Source organism: Plectropomus leopardus, chromosome 9 (genome assembly GCF_008729295.1).
Source record: "Plectropomus leopardus isolate mb chromosome 9, YSFRI_Pleo_2.0, whole genome shotgun sequence".
Taxonomy (NCBI): domain Eukaryota; kingdom Metazoa; phylum Chordata; class Actinopteri; order Perciformes; family Serranidae; genus Plectropomus; species Plectropomus leopardus.
Window position 1 is genome coordinate 11,716,238 of NC_056471.1, and position 17,026 is coordinate 11,733,263.

Here is a 17,026-nt window from a genome sequence, read left to right on the forward strand (position 1 = left end):
CTGATTGCATATCCGGCACATCGGTTTAGCATTGGCATGGTCCAGTAAAATAAAACAAAACTGCTCAGTCCAGCTTGACTTACATTATTAGCAAGCCAGTCAATTAGTAGAGCTGGCTGGTCAGAGATCAGCGAATAGCAGAGAGCGCGTAAACACCAAACGGGTCAAGTAAGTGTCAAGAGGGAGAATCAAGTCTTTGGTGCGGCATGAGGTCAACATAGGAACGCGTAAGCGCACTTCATAGTGTAGCATTTATTTCACGATTTTTTCCTCTAAATTTAAGTTTTGATATGACTCAGTGCGGGCCAGATAATTTGGTCTGGCGGGCTGAATCTGGCCCGCAGGCCATCATATGGGGATGGCTGTTCTACAATGTACTGTACTTCGATTTTTGTAAAAATTATTCAATTTTTCAGTGAAATTTTAACTACAACATTTTTTTAGCATAGTAGAAATATTTCATAGCATTTAATAGCTTTTGTGACATACTTTTCTGACTTTGTTTAATTACATTTTTTTCATGGCAAACTACTCGACAGTATTTTTTTTTTTTTAAATGTATTTATCATTTTCTTGACACAGGCTGCTTTTTTATATTCATATGGTATAACAGTACCACGTTTTTCATGACGGACTATGACATTTAAAATGGCCTTTTTGTTGAGGTCAAACAGCCAAAGTATGAACCTCTGTAAATTTCTTGCGTGCGTTTAAGAGACAGCTGGAATTTCAGCAATCTCTTGCCAGCTATTTACCAATACCATGTTGACCCTTCTCACACAAGCATTACTTTGCTACTACTTGCATCCAAAGTTTAAAGTTATTATGTCCCAGCACCCAGGGATTAGAATCTTAATTATTTTAAGAATTAATTTTCATTTTTAAACCGGTTAATTAAGATAATGCAAGTGTGATATTGGTATACATCATACATTTATTAGTGAACAACCCTTTCAAATCAGCCACAACAATTAAAAAAAAAATGATTGCACTACTTGGTAAAGCATAACTAGCAACTTTCATTTAAAAAAAGTACAAATCTTAAAAATTTCAAACAGTATACAGATGTATATATAATACACTAACTAGTTATGTTAAATGCTACAAACAATATGATTCCAATGGAATGAAAAATTATAACATTAATAAGAACCATTTCCTATATATAATATATATTAGTTGTTTTCTCCCCCCACCCCCCAATACAAACATGGAAAAAATGAGGTAACTGTAAATGTGCAAGTACCAAAGCAAAATATCTGCCTAACACAGAACACATGCCCCTGGCTCTGTTGGCGGGTGGGTAGTCTGGTGTTCAGGCAAGGACCCCTAGAGGCCAGGGAGAGTAAGAACAGTAAACCACTATCCCACCACAGCAAAAGTCATTGGTAAACAATAAATGGCATCTACTGAGCAATCAATCACAAATCCTAAATAAATTTTAGCTGCTTATTGGAACACATTTTTGCACCACACAAGCTGTGAGATTATTCAATAAATCTTAACAGAAAGACTACAAGACTCTATTCTCAGTTGTCATTAAAAGTTACCTCATTACCTAGGACTTAATGGGAGGTTCTCTTTTTATTTAGAAGGGAAGCTGGATATTGTCAATTAAATATTTACTCCAAAAATAAAAGTGCTAACATTAACATGACTTAAGGTATCTATATGTGAACAATACATTTTAAGATATTGATACACTGAGAGCAAGAGCCTGATAGGCAGGTACAGTACTACACTGAAATAAGTATGACAACACTTTATTCTTTTTTTAATCCCTTAAACTATATTGATTTTCACTGACATTGTTTAGGGGTATTAGTATAACATGCTTTAAGAATACATGGGATCCATGACAAACTATTGCATTCACGCAAGTGAGTTTTCATACCTACAAAGCAGAACATCTAGCACCTTTTCACTATGGCTTTTGATAAACTACAGTAGTTTCAGAGCATGTCATTTTCAGTCGTTAGGGCAATAACAGTAACACAATGTATGTAAGAATTTCTGGATTCAAGACCAGTTTTTTTTTTCTATAAAATGAAGTTAGCGCAATAAAATCTTGTAGTCATTCAGTTCTATTACAAATGTGTGCAGTACAATGCATGGCAGTTATCAGCTGAGCGTTAAGATCCAAACCCCCAGAACCCTAAGCCAACTAGAGCTAAAAATCAGTTGGGATCTGGTTGACAAGCATGCATATTGTGCACCATTAAATAGGTCCCCACCAGATTTTGAGATATCCTCCACTATAACACACTTGTTTTACTTTTTTTTTTTAAGTCATGCAAAACACCTCTTAAGTAGATTTGGGAGTGAATTAGGTAGGATAGTGTGCACGGCGGCACATTTAGAAATGGGATCACAACCGCTATGTTTAACATATGGTTTGAGTAAAAGAACAAAAGTCAAACAGGTTTGAATAATACACTTGTAATGAGTTGCAGTGTACATTGCCTCTTTTCAGTGAATATTATTAACATATTTACTGATCTTTTTTTCTTGCATGCCTGTCTTTAAATGATGTAATATCTACTATTTCTGACAAAACAGAATATTATAATTGATTACATTAAATTATTTGTGGTCTGAAGAAAACAACCACACTAAATTCAGATATACCCTTTTCATGGCATCCTTTCCATTTGAAATGGACTGTTCTCCTTTATTTTTATATACTGAGAGGCCCTGAGTGATTTTTTTTACTTACAATATATGCCAGCGAATAGATATGTACACATAGGTTAATTCTCAAAGCTGTGGGTGTAACTCATTAAATGGCTTTTTTTTTCTCTTGAAGGTGGCACACACATCAAAGACTCACATTCACTTAAGAAAAAAAGTAAAGAAAAAGGCAAGATCCCTTTACACATCAAAGCAAAGGTTACAACTGCCTGTTAGTGCTTACTGGGGCAGTTAAGAAACAAGAGTGAATCCAAAGCAAAAGTCCATTTGTTGCTCTTTTCCCTCCCACCCCAAATGTATCCTGTTTTTTTAAGTGTGAACACGAGCAGGGAACTAGAAGTCTAACAGTGTTTCTACACTACTGAACACTCCAGCTCTGTGTCATTTGAACCCCGTGCTGCTCACTGTGGGATACACAGTTGGCGTTAACGTGGAGTGTCACCAGTGACTTTTACAAGGGGTTTTCAACATTCTTCTGTCTTCAAACGTTTATCTAAAAGCATTCACACAGAAGCTATACATAAAGTTGCTCTTTTACAACACCATTACCATAGCCTAAGACAATGACCTGACCAAGTAACCAGATTATAACACATACGTTACACAAACATGTTAGTGCTCCAACTGTTTCCTTCAATGTATTTTCTCTAGAAGATAAAACCAATAAATAAACCTTTTTTTTTTTAAAAACGGCATACTTTTAAAACAAGTGGAAAATGACAAAGTATTTTCAGGATTAGTAATAGGTTTGTGCTTGTCAAGGTCATAAGAAGGCAGATCTGAAATCTTGAACAGTAGGCTATATCTGTATATTGGATTTGGCTCACAAACAAAGAAATAAAAAGCCCAGTCTTCCAAAAAGGGGAAGAAAGTTCATTTAAAACTCGCCACTTACTGCACATATTGCTTTCTGCACAGGCCCCCAGAGCTCTATGGCATCATCAGCATAGCATTCAGACGAGGACTCCCATCCTTAAAACACAGTCAGGGTGGAACCACATGCTAGTCTTCCCTCATGGCGCTTTCTGAATAAGCAAGCAGTTCTATTAGTATGCTTCTTTGTCTCTTCTTTTTCTTTAAATTCAATAATTTTGGTGGCAATGCTTGATTTAAATATTGCTAGTCTGAATCAACAGTTCATGCAAATCCTAGCATGCTGCCCTGTATCCAGTGGTTACACAATGCATTGGCTGTGTGAACAGGACAAACATACACACACAAAGTGCACACACGCATACACACTTGCCAGAGGAACAATGCTGACGTGGAGGATGGATGTAGCACTTGTGCAGTTATGCCAGATGACCTCAAAAAGGCGCAGTCCATTAATCCATGACTGCTTTTGTACAGATCAGTGTTCCAGAGTGGATAATCTGGGGCAGAAGAAACCCCACAGTTGCATGTCCCAAAACTTGCAGTCCATAACCTCAGGCTCAACAGAATCTGCATTTAACCACAGCAAGTCACACTGTCACAATAGAATTGGCAAATCTAAAAACAGGGGTAAAACTGTTGAAATGATCAATACATTATTGCAGAACATACATTATTAACAAGTCACTTTGCCCAACACCTACACAAACATGCATCTATGATGGTCAGGCATTGCCTCCAAACACAGATACCCATGTTGAAGTATTCCTATTATTTCTCTGCTAATTGCACAAGGTGTCCAGCCTATCACTCTCCAGGCTACAGACTCACCTCTTCCAATGCAGAACTCCCACTATTCATGAACACCACAACCAAATCCACTAAATAAAAACGAAACCCTGTAAACAAAAGCAGCAAATAATGCATTGTAGGGGAAATCTTTGGAATCTGCAACGAGTGGGCAGAGAAAGAACTGGCTGGCGATCCCAGAACTCTGGCTATAGGCTGCGATAGGCAGTGGGTTTCATGAGACTTGGACAATGAAGCACAGCAGAGGTACAACAGGCTCCAGAAACAATCCTGGATTGCTTATTATTTAAGAAGGGGCAGGAGTGGTGGGTTGGTAAGCTATATTAACTGGAGGACGCAGGTTAGGTGGCAGGTGTCCCCAGTTTTGGGACAGACTCTGGTGTGTGCAGCTTTCCAGTTCAGCACTCAGAGACAGTTCTCACTCCACCTCCCGGTGTACGTCCGAGGCATCGGCTCGGCAGATAGGACAAGTGCGATTGGTCTGAAAGTCAGGCGGAAAATTAAGAATAAAGATGATAACCACTGCATATGAAAATAATTTTACTGAACTATGAGAACACTGTGAGATGGTTCAAGTGTTGAACTGCATCAACTTACCTTTAACCATTTATCCACACACTTCGCATGGAATTCATGGTTACAAGGTAATACCCGAAGTAGCTGCCTACACTCAAAGTCACTAAAGCACACAACACACCTGAGGAGAGGAAAGAAAGGTAGATGATTATAGATACATCTATATCTGGGGTGGGGAACCTCCGGCCTCCGGGCCGTGTACGACCCACAAGACCATTTGATCCGTCCTGCCTTGCAATTCTTAAAATAAATATAAACTCAAGAAAAATGTTGACAGCAATTGCTTTTCTGAGAAAACACTGACGGCTAAGTATGTCTGAGTCGGGTTCAGGGTCAGTGAATACAACACATGAGGTTACGTGGCGTTGCGTGATAACATTGGGGTTTGATTGACAAGTGATATGCGTCATGGCGAGTGCCAAGAAAAAAGGAGGATGCAGAATGCCGCATTTTCCAGGAGAAACGTACAAATGATTATTTCTTTGTTGAAGTAAAAGGCAAACTTTGCCTAGTTTGTGGCGCTGGCAGTGATGATAAAGGCCAATCTTGAGCGTCATTACAACTCAAAACATGCTAAAGTACAAATGCGTAGAAAATGAACGCTCTTCGACGGAGTTAGGGTGCCCAACAATCAGCTTTCACAAGACTGACAGAAAGAATTGTTTGGTGGTTAGTGAATTAATAGCTAAGAAGCTGAAACATGCTGAAGGAGTTTGTGAAGGAGTGCCTTCAGAGTTTGTGAAGGAGTGTAATTTACTTGTAATAATCAAGAAACCGTGATAATTGTGGTTTTTCATACAATCAAAATCTATAATCATTGCATCATATGTGTTCATAAATTTAGTATGGCCCTCGGAGGATTTCATAAAAATGAAAATGGCCCTTGATAGGAAAAAGGTTCCCCACCCTGCTCTATGTAGTTTGTTTTATAGAAAAAGGTGAGGGAAAGACTTACAGCGTTTGTTCAGATAAATGATTCTCTGAGTTGAATCTGTAGGACGGAAGTTGCTCTATATCTGCTTTAGTGAGTCCACGTGGTTTCGCTTCACCCAACCTTTCCGCCAGATTCAGTAGTGCCTACACAAATAGACAGAGATAGGCATAGAGAGAAGGAGATAGAGAGAAAGACAAGAGACAATACTGATGATGTTTTAGGTTTGTCAGGACTAATATTGCCCCCTGAGAGTGGGAGATTTGAATCATCAGTTGGACACCCCTCAGTTGACTAAGATTGAGCAGTCGTTTTTTGCTTGTTTGTTTTTTCTTGTCAGTGTACCCCTGGGGACGTTTTGGTCCCCAGACAATGCTGCGTAGTGAGTACTCCTGAATGTTATGCTACTCTTTGGTAGAGGCTGAAGCGGTACGATGCAGTGGTAAAAAAGAGGGAGAGACTTTGCACTGTAATGCTCTGAGATAAAATAATCTTCTCTCTTTTGGATAAAAGAGGGGAATTTTCAGCTCACTGCAACTTAATGCAATACAGCCTCTGATATTTGTTTGATATCTAGTGTTGACAAAAAAGGTTGTTGCACTTTGACAGTCTGTCATTGGCATTGGTAGAATGTCTACTATATTACATGAATGTTGCTGTCACACTTTAAGTCCTGGTGAACCCTGTTCAAACTGTAAAACTTAATAAGGACAAAAACCCTGAAACGACGAATATTCGTATTTGTATGGCTGAATCTGATTTGACTGACATAATTCTGAGTCGGGTACAGCCCTAACTGGGATGTAAAATGATATACATCCAGCAAAAAAACATTGTCACATTTATAACCCATGAGATGTTATGATAATGTAGTACTTATTGTACTGCTCTGAATCCTTTATTTATTTGAAATGAAAATAAACCAGCACCTTTATATTAGGCTCTGTCAATATCACAGCATATTGGTATAACAGGGCATTTGGAAATCCTGACAGTGTGATTTTCAACACTGTGAAAAATATAGACTGTTTCTGACTGTCATGAGTTTTTATACCGTACATAACTTGCCACTGGAGGTCAGTGTGGTGCAACAGGCAGCTGAGCTGACCGTAACAGAAGAGTGAGAGCAGAGGGACCACAGGGAAAACAGTTAATTTTTACATCTAACCCAGTGAATTAAGGGATTATTTTCGACCAAACCAGAGTTGCTGACTGTTACGACAGCAGAATAATTAATTAAATTACTAACAAGACTGACTAAGGCAGTTTTGGTTTGTTTTAATTTGTTTCTGTCAAGTTTGAATGAAGTGTGTAAGAATAATATCATTTGTTGGCATCTTGTGTGTATTGTGTATTAAGTGGACTGAAAATGGCAAGACAGCCTGCAGAATGTAGCAAACTTGCTGGCTGGCTGGGTGGAAGTGTTAGCACCGCGCACTTATATACACATACTGTATACCCCAGTGAAATTCCAGGAAGGTATGAAGGTATGAAAAAATAGCCTTGTTGGCTTGGTATCTGTACTCAATCACATTGGCATATACTGTCTATTAAATGTGAAAACAGACTGCATGTGGCTCAACTTGTTCTTCCACAAACCATCACACTGACCTCATAGTTCTCCATCTCCACATCATCCACATCCAGGTCTAGGCTGATGGCTGGGCCCACTGCTGTTGGAGGCACAGGAAGCATTGACCTGAGCAGAGAGAGAGAGAGATGTAACTTGTTGAGCAAACATTAACAATCTCTGCAACTTAACTTCAATTGGGGGCAGCACCTGCTCTACAAACATCAGCACTGAGTGGTAATTACAGTCAATTTCATATCATTCTTGCATCTTCACGCTTTTTGAAAAGCATTTCTTTTTCTTTAAAAAAGCTACAGCGCAGCATATTGTTTACCCAAAAGTGTTGACTTCAAATAATTACTACATGATTAAGACTGCCATACTTCATAAACAGGGTGATTTTAGAGCAGGTACTCACAGGAAGTAAGGGAGGAAGCCTGGGTAGTAAGAAGGAGGAGGAGGAGGAGGGGGGAGAGGTTGCTGCAACCGGTACCTCTGTCCACTCACTCGCCGGGGCAACATGTGGGGGTATGGCTGAGAAGAAACACACACACATTTATGAAATTATGTAAACTAGACGTTTGTGATTAAAGTGAACATAACATAAACCTTTATAATGACAGTAAGTTTCAGGAAAGGCTGATTGTATCAGAAGGACATTTTTTAGGAAATAGGCACAAGCTGAAAATTCTTGGTGAGCAAAGTGAGTAAAAAAAAATTAGGAACAGCACATACAAATACAGTTTAACAGTAATGTGATAATTCTTTTGGAAGCTCTTTGCTCGGGGTTACATTACAGTTATTTCTACTATTTCTAAGATGCAATATGTTGCGGCTTTGGAGCTGTAGTCAACTCTAATAAAGCTACACCACGAGTAACAAAATTACTAACACTGTTCAGCAAATAATGTTATCACTTTTTCAATGAGGAATAAATAAAGCCTTTTAGTTTCTAAATGTCTCCTAACTGCCCATGATCACACACAAAAAACCTTTAAAACACAAAACACAGTAATGTAATATCTTACATTACTGCCTAAGACAGACAAGAAAGAATATTTGAGCCATTAAATCAAATTTCAAATGTTTAAATACCCTCTAATGCGTTTTTAGCGAAAAAAATTTAATGCTATTGAAGACTTTTCAAGACCTGCAGATGACCTGTGTGCTGGACAGCCTCCAGCTGTGAATGTATCGATCTGAATGGGTGAAAGGCAGGTCATGCTAAAAATAAGTCATGAGCTTTGTCAATTTTCCCTGGAAAATAAAAGGTCTGAAAGTGTCTCTAAGGCTGTCTTACCACTCCAAAGGGAAGCTCCTGATGCAGAGGCTCTTGAGGAAGATACTGTAGGGGCAGAGAAGGAGGCAGCGCTGGTGGGTGATGAGACGGAGGGTAGGAGAAGGTCCCAATTGGGTGCTGGTCCCCTCTTAGGTCAACTTCATTGTCTACCCTCTGTAGAGGCTGAGAGGAGAGATAGATGTACAAAGAAGGGATGCAGTTAGACCTGACATTTTTATTCAGATCAACAAACTAGTGATTACGTTCTCCTTCCACTGTGTTTTTATTGATGAATATGTGTATGCTGTGGACTACTCACCATGCGCGGGTGCTGAGGCTGTAAAGGGACAAACTGGCTCAAAGGAGTAAGGTGCGGCGGCTGGTGGGGGGGTACAGATGGGGTTGGGTGCAATACAAAATGTTCGCTGGAGATCAGCGGTGGAAAGGCTTGATAAGACACTGGCATATGCTGCATGGTACATGCCTGTATGAGCTAAGGAGAGAAAAAAACACACAAGAGTGGACATAAATTCATGTGAATCACTTTTCTTTTCAATTTTATTTACGTCAACAATCAAACTCAGCACTGTGAAGCAGCCTCCGCCTGACCAAAGCAAGTTTGCTCCTTATAATGGCAGATATAATGAAAGCATGTTGTAAGCGTGTAGTGAACAGAAGCGATGCAATAGAAAAAAAAAAACAACACTGACTGCATTGGCACCACACTTATCATTCTCAAGTCTTTGTTTCACACAAACTAAATCTACAACAGAATCATATTTTATGTTGCTTAACTGTTGCTAATACTTGTGCTAACATTAAGACCAATCCACAAATTCTGCACAGTAACAGCAGCAGTTTATTTGTAAGTCATGAACAGTGACAGATTGCATGGCTGGTATGGTGTGCTACATGGAAGCCACTGACATTTGGGCTCTTCCTTTTCAAACTCACAGGAGGAGGAAGGCAGCAGAGCAGAGAGAGCTGTCCGCTGAACATTACCGAGCATGCTGGGAGCTGCTGAGTGTTGCACCCTGGAAGGGGCTGCCCGGTGTGGATGGGAAATCCATGGGTCGTCACCGTCGTAACAGTGTATGATATTGGAACGGATCCCTGGTGCATCTTTTAAGAAAAGAGACATGTGGTGACTCCACAATCTTTCTAAAACTGATCTCATTTTATACCGCTACACAAAAACCCTGCGTGTGTCATATTATATCTGCACTTTCCTGAGGAATACATTTGGTCAGATATGACAGCAAATCATGTTTAACAAATGTTGCAACTTCTTTACCCATCAGGCCGTTCTCTGTTGGTTACCTGGTCATGTAGATCCACCATGATGGGGCTCTGCTGGGGCAGGTGAGCAGCAGGGTGAAGCATGCGTGGTGGTGTGCTGGTGTGGCTGTATTGTCTGGACTCATCTAAAGGAACAGGTTGGTGATGTTGCGAGAAAAGCAGATGATGGAAGTTCTCATCCTGAACCAGAGAAGTGTGCAGTACAGGTCTGTCTCGTCTCCCCCACTGGCGTCTCACTGGTGGGCTATAATGTCACACAGAAACATTATTGCCACAAATAAATACAAATACACTATCCTAATAAGCTTACGACTGTCAGGTATATAGATCACATGCTATTTCCTTAAAATTAACTCTCAGTTGCATTAGTCTATGTGCATAACTTCTTTTCCACAGACAAATAATATAAACAGCTAGATCAGTCTGGTAAGTTCAGGAAATCACATCATTTTACACGAATGCAGCTTTTCATTCCAGGAAAAAACAACATTCTTAGATGGTATCTACTGTCACTTAACAACATATACATATACATATATATATATATACGAGCCCTAACAGAAATCTCTGAAGATACTTATATTATTGGGACGTATATCCAAATAAAAGAAGTTACATATTTCCCATCAATTTGACATAAACATGCACAAATGTCAGATAGTTTTGTGTTTTTATTGGTATTCATGACATATTTAACATTTTAATTTAGCACTGGGGCACTTTAATTGGTTTGTCTTTTTATGTTTTGTCTTGTATCTTTTTGTCATGTTTTTCTTCTGTATGTTGTCTGAAAACTGTGTCGAATGGATGCCTTTCACCTTATACTGCAAACTAAATCTACCTATGGGTACAAATAAAGGAACATGAACCTAAAAGTTGGTGCATATGTCACTAAATACTTTTTTTCACACAATTTAGAAATATTGAAATACTTAAGTCTTCTCTGGAAACAAACAAATAATTTTTTGAAGCTTTTGTGTGTTGTTAAGTATGTGCTGACATATGGTCTTCTGGTGCTTGAAAAAAAACCCCAAAAACCTAATTTTGATGAGTCAGTGTGTGGTTTTCCTCTATAAAGGCTGCAAAACATGTTGTATGTAACATGTTAATTTACATTCAGGAAAAAGAATGGCACATTTGAGGGTCTTCATTTGTTTATTTGGTTTTTTTTTGCCTAAAGGTAAGGCACCATGAGTCACACACAACACTGACATTTGGTTGATGTTGAAAGCATTCCCATGTTATTTTCAATATTTTGACATCACATAGAACAAATTAAACAAAATGTAGCCTGTATTTATAAGAAAAATGTCTTAAGGAAAGACAAGACAGTTTTTACCTTCTCCTGAGATGCACTGGGGCGTTGCAGGGTTCTCCAAGGAACCTCCTCGGGTTTAAGGGGGCTGTTGGTGGCAGCCTATTTACTGCTATTTCCCATGGTCGCATTGGTGACGTCGTGCAGACGAGTCACGCTCCGGGAAAGGAAACTGTACAGTGGAGGCACTTGTATGTTGCCTCTGATTGTCTTAACCCTGCAAAAACACAGAAACTGACAAAATCAAAATTCTGCTTCATTTAGAGTTTTAAGAGTTTATCTATATCCTTCATCTATCAACTGATCACACAGTCAGGTCATTACGGAAAGCCTAGACGTAAAAAAAAATTAATAGATTTTTAAAAAATAATGATCAGTAATCTCTTTAATCTTTCCAACGGGAATATACTAGCATTGAAGTGAAATATTTGCTGTGCTGGTCACATTTTAACACCCTATAACAAAAAATCAGAATTTCAGATCTGTTATACGATACACCCCAGTGAAATTAGATACAATTAAAACTGAATTATAAGCTAGTAAAATAGGGATTCAAAAAAACAGTACATTTAAATTTCTTATTTCTCTGAGCACCACTCAATGTGTCTGGACCAGATGTTGGCAATAACTCAGCTACTTAGCAGTTTAGGTTTAAACTCAAACTTCAAATTTCATGTTAACTTTGCTGTATATCCCCACAAATTAAGGATGCAACAAATGAGTATACATATTAAAAACACTATGGTTAGGCATAAAAAGTCTTCTAGTTATGAATCTGCATAGTATTTAATTCCACACTGCCTTTTCTCTCTAAAAATGACTGACCTCTGAGTGTTTTCAAAGACTTTATTTATATTTAATAATGGAAAATATTTACAGGACTGTGCAAAGGCCTTAGACCACCATAGATTTGTTGTTTTGGCAAAGATTTCTATACAAGCAAAGAATACATGCATGCAAAACACAAAAAAGGTCAGAACAAAATGGCTTCTTCAAACTGAAGTCAATATCTAGTGTGAGATATGGAATCGTACACCCATGACAACCAATTAATATTGAGCTTTGGACATGTCTTGAATGCAACCTGGTGTAAATACACCAGAAGATTAGTATTGTCTGCCCAAGAGAGTTCAAGACATGCTAAGTGGACACACTTGGTCACACTTAATATGCTCTTTTCAACTTTAAACTGTTGAGGTTATCTTGTTCTGAAATATGTGTTTTCAATACTGCATACATATTTCCTGTATGTTCTGATTGTACCACAGTAAAGAGACTACTGAGAGATAAATGTGTATGATCATTACAACCTTGCTAAAATAACAAAGTTAAAGGTGGCTGAAGACTTTTCCGTAGTACTGTTCATGCTTAAAACAAAAATTATCCAGAATTATATGACAAACAGTATAACGTCCTCTACAAGGGCCTAGTTAGATTGATCTAGATTTTGCCATTTGTAACCAAATTCATGTCATTTTTGACAAAGAAAGAAAGTCACAAATGTATGTCAGCTCAGTTACAGACATATCATGGTTACATTTTTAATTTTAGGGTATTACAATGACATTACGTGAGTTGGGTATAAACAGAATGCTAAAATATAGTGAATACATTAGTGTTAAAGTGGCAGTGTAATTAATGCGGTATATTAGGAGGCATAATAAATAGGGGTCGCTGTAGCCTGCCTGAACAAAAACATGGAAAGCCATGTGCTCAAAAGACAAAGCAACAACAAAAGATGTGGAAGGCAAGCGGGACCGCTCTCTGCCGTACAATTTAGGAGGCCATTATACCGTTACACCTTATTTTCACGACTATTATGCAAAGTCCCGAACACATAACAGCGACAATGACCAACATTATCGCTATGGCAACCGTTAGTTCCTGATTTTCAGGGCAAAATCGCCGTCCCCTGTTGAAGGAGAGCAGCTAACTTTAGCCAAGCTAGGCTAATGCTTTGTCCCAACCTAACAGGACTCACAAGCTGCACATAACTGCCGTTGGCAAGCTAGTTAGCCAGCATGCTAATACATGTTCAGCACACCCGTTCACTGCATATTCTACCCATGTAACATGTCACACCACAGAGACCAGCATTGTGTGAACAGGTTTCAGCTATGCGAGTTGTCCAACAACACAGAGCACATCTTACTTTCTTAGCTAGTTTGCTTGCTCGGTGAGAAGGGGAGATGGCAGGTGTTTCAGCCTCCGAAATGTGTCCCATCAAGTTATCCTTGCGCGTAACCGCCTCTAACCGACTAACAGCAGTCGGTAGAAACTAACATCACCCGACTATCAATCAACTGTTGTTTCCTCCGAAAGATTTCTGACAATGTCGGACGGGGCTGCTGTTAGCTTGCTAACGCTTGTCAGCTAACACACGCTTCCAACTGCTGCATACGGAATCCGTTTTCGCCAGAAACCGTGAAATGGCCTGTCCGTTAACGGCAACGTTTACCGAAGCAGGAGATACCGTTAAACGTCTGAGAAGATAACGTTAGCTACCCAACGACAGGAAACATTCCTTGGCGCGTGTATGTTCCTTGAAATGCATTGTTATGACGAAACCACGCCTCCTTTAGTGAGTGGCCAATCAGCGCGCAGCAAATACAGACAGCAGACATCCAGACAGTCTTTGCTACAATGTATCAAAACAAGCAGTTCCTGTTGTTACTTGTAGCAAACAAACAAAACAAAAAGAAAGCTCCCTGAGAGGTTGCAGGGTCACCAAACACTAGTGAAAACATTTTTTAACCAAACATCCCAGAGCATAACAGTAAGCACTATGACAGACAGAATAAATACTCTGACCTTTTCTTATTCTACTTGACTGTATCTCACCATCAACAGCACAATTAGCTGTATAATGCTTTTAAAAACTGAGGTCCCCAGTGGTGAAAAACAAATGGCTAAACATTGTACTTATGCATAATTTTATGTCCTTTTTACTTTATTTCTATAGATACACTGATGGTATTTATAGTTGTTATGTGTTCTACACTGATGATTTGAAATACGTATTTGCCATTTCACTTTTTGATCGTTTTCACTGTTTTTATTGCTATTTTTAACTTTTGACAGACATTTCTGCTAGTTACTTGTTTTTATGGAATTAAACATTTTATTACAATTAATATCTCATTCATCCTTTTAGCTTGCTAATGTGAATTCAGGGCATTGCTGTAAAAGACGTTGATGCTCAGTCAATCTTCCCTGAATAAACAATGGTTTGATGATGGTGATGATGATGCATTGTTACAGACCAAACTTCCCTGCAGTTCCATGTATTAGTAATAATGTTTCAGAAATATTCAGGAACACTGACAGTGGCATTCATTCTGCACTGTGAGTGTTTTTAGGCTACTTAAAACACTTTATGTGCATTTTGTTGCTAATGTAAATATGGCCAGGTTACTATTCAAAGGCAAGATATTGACTTGTGTATTATGTAGTATTTTTTCTACTTACTTATCTAATATTCTACCACTTACAGAAACTATAATGTGCAAAATAATCAGAAAAGGTTTCCATAGGTCAAACTCTTTACATATATCTTCATATTTAATCATTTGAGCATCATTGACATGTAAATTTTCCAACTTAACATCTGTCTTGACTCCACATCATTTCACTTCAAATATAAAAACATAAGTGATCACTGTGTCACTTAAGACCCAAAGTGAAATTGCATTTGATTGACTTTAGCCCACTTAAAATATACTCCATGGTTTCTTACGTAGAAGACATTAAAACTCTACTGTGGTCCACAGTGTGTTTTGACTCACTGGAGGCCACAGTGTCCTACTGTACACTACCCAGGCGGTTATGTAATATTGCACTTGCATGATCAAGTGAGAAACACCCTTCATCAGCTATTGTACGAAATTTCTCAGCTATGTTTTTGCAGGCCTGCAAATGGAGATGCAAAAGACTTAATGTGAAGCTGCTTGGGGATTATCAAGCTTTATTAGGCCATTTAAGCTACCTATCAGGCCCACTTAGTCCAGGAAGAGTTAATAAATAATGTCTTCGTCTGTTTTGAATGCTGCACTGCAAAGCATTGGAGCGTATCTGGTCTTTTGAATGAATTCAAAAGTATGCACCCAATAAAGAGCTGACTAAGGACAGCAGCATTGGTATGCAACATAGACTAAATGTAAACATTACAACATCGCACTCGGTAGCAGCAAAACAAGGAGGGGCTGGAGGTTGAGCAGGATGACAGCCCTAATAACCCGTCTAACCATCTCACGTAAACACGCACCACAAATCTTCAAATTTCAACCGAGACAAAGCGAGAAAAAGAGGAGCAGTGTTGTTACCTGATTGTTAATATGCAAACATCTGATCACTGATATTTTCCTTGTAATGTTCACATCTCGTTAGGCTAAGTGCGGCATCCTACGGTCAGCTGTTCCCGTGTGGAACATTCCGTGGATTTCACCACTGCTGTAAAAAAGGTGCTTAACATTTGACTCTCGTATTATGGTCGCATTCTCGCTGTGTGTATCGCGGGTTTATGGTTTTGCAACCCTCGAAATTATTTCCGTAATCGCCAGTGTTTGGTTTTGAAAATGGTAATCCAGCCCCACGGTTGCTTTGAGTTTCTGCAGTTCCCCGTTACACCCCCATTTCTGCGTATTTCCAGAGCAGAGAGCACACGCCATGCTGCCATTTTTACCGTAATGGACAGAAAAAAGTGTGTCAGTCTGACTCGAAAGTTCAGGGTCGCCCTGTGAAAAGCATAATTTGTATTCTGTGAGTGAAAAGAGAGGGTGGGAATGTGCATGTAGTAAAAATAACAGTGTAAAATACTGTTACAAATAAAGGTTACGCATTACAAATTTTACTTACGGTAGAGCACAAAACCTGTTACCTGCAAGCAGTGGTGGAATACAAAAACGTGCATTTACTAAAGTACTGTCAAATAAAATCTGAGCTATTTGTACTTTACTTCAATGTTTTCTTTTCTTGTCACTTTATACGTTTAGTATACTACATTTCGAAGGGAAATACTTCACTACATTTACCTGAACCTTTTTGTTATTTTACAGATTAAGATTTTTGCATATGAGCTTATAAAATATGATGGTCTGTGATAAATTAAATTACCTGTTTGTACAAGTACAGCTGCATTGATTGGTTAATAAATTAATCAGTCGAGTGGCAGAAAGTAAATTGCCAACTACTTTGAAAAACATTCAAGTCTTCTATTATTTAATTGAGTTATTTTTTCTTTTAAAAATAAGTTAACATTTTTTTTCTATTTTATTATTTTGAGGGTTTTTTTGTATTGTGTTTGATTGTTTGTTTGCTTTATATTTTTCAACATTTGGTACTTTTACTTTTAATACCTTAAGTGCTTTTTCCTGAATATACTCACTTATTTGAATTTTCAGTGCAGGTCTTTAACTTACAACGTTGTGTTTTTACAGTGTGGTATTGGTACTTTTACTAAGGTAAAAGATCTGAATACTTCTTCCACCACTGCCTGCAATATTTGTTTCAAATGTAAAAAGTTCTCTTTATGTAAAATGGTCCCTTCCTGAGTGTAACATCATTAAAAAGGCTTTACTATATCATTGGCTTATTACATATTATTAAATATATAAACAGCACTGTGGAGTTTTACTTTTTGAGAGGATTAACTCATAATGCATCATATTTTGTTTACAATATGTT

At 38.4% G+C, this 17,026-nt stretch overlaps 1 protein-coding gene across 4 annotated transcripts; it reads right to left on the minus strand.

Annotated features, from left to right (window-relative positions):
• Positions 1 to 914: 914 nt before the first annotated feature.
• rnf44 (ring finger protein 44) lies at positions 915 to 15,746 on the minus strand. Of its 4 annotated transcripts, XR_006106125.1 has the most exons (12): positions 13,497 to 13,882; positions 11,369 to 11,561; positions 10,051 to 10,273; positions 9,685 to 9,852; positions 9,050 to 9,223; positions 8,752 to 8,913; positions 7,870 to 7,985; positions 7,493 to 7,580; positions 5,906 to 6,027; positions 4,972 to 5,071; positions 3,587 to 4,855; positions 915 to 1,329 (listed from the first exon to the last, which is right to left on the minus strand). XR_006106125.1 is itself a non-coding variant. In XM_042493238.1 (11 exons), exons 2-11 carry the CDS (start codon positions 11,473 to 11,475, stop codon positions 4,793 to 4,795), a joined length of 1,323 nt encoding a protein of 440 aa, XP_042349172.1. In that variant the 5' UTR covers positions 11,476 to 11,561; positions 15,667 to 15,746; the 3' UTR covers positions 915 to 4,792. The 4 variants fall into 4 exon arrangements, 3 of the variants coding, with proteins under 3 accessions (XP_042349172.1, XP_042349173.1, XP_042349171.1); XM_042493238.1 differs by lacking the exon at positions 13,497 to 13,882 and adding an exon at positions 15,667 to 15,746 and having other exon boundaries at positions 915 to 4,855; XM_042493239.1 differs by having other exon boundaries at positions 915 to 4,855; positions 9,733 to 9,852.
• Between the last annotated feature and the right edge of the window lie 1,280 nt (positions 15,747 to 17,026).

Coding starts and splice junctions, on each gene's coding strand:
- rnf44 (XM_042493238.1), bottom strand. CDS start 11,475: ATGCGACCATGGGAAATAGCAGTAAATAGGCTGCCACCAACAGCCCCC. Junction 8,914..9,049: donor AGCCTCAGCACCCGCGCATG/GTGAGTAGTCCA, acceptor CTCTCCTCTCAG/CCTCTACAGAGGGTAGACAA. Junction 7,986..8,751: donor AGGAGCTTCCCTTTGGAGTG/GTAAGACAGCCT, acceptor GTTTCTTCTCAG/CCATACCCCCACATGTTGCC.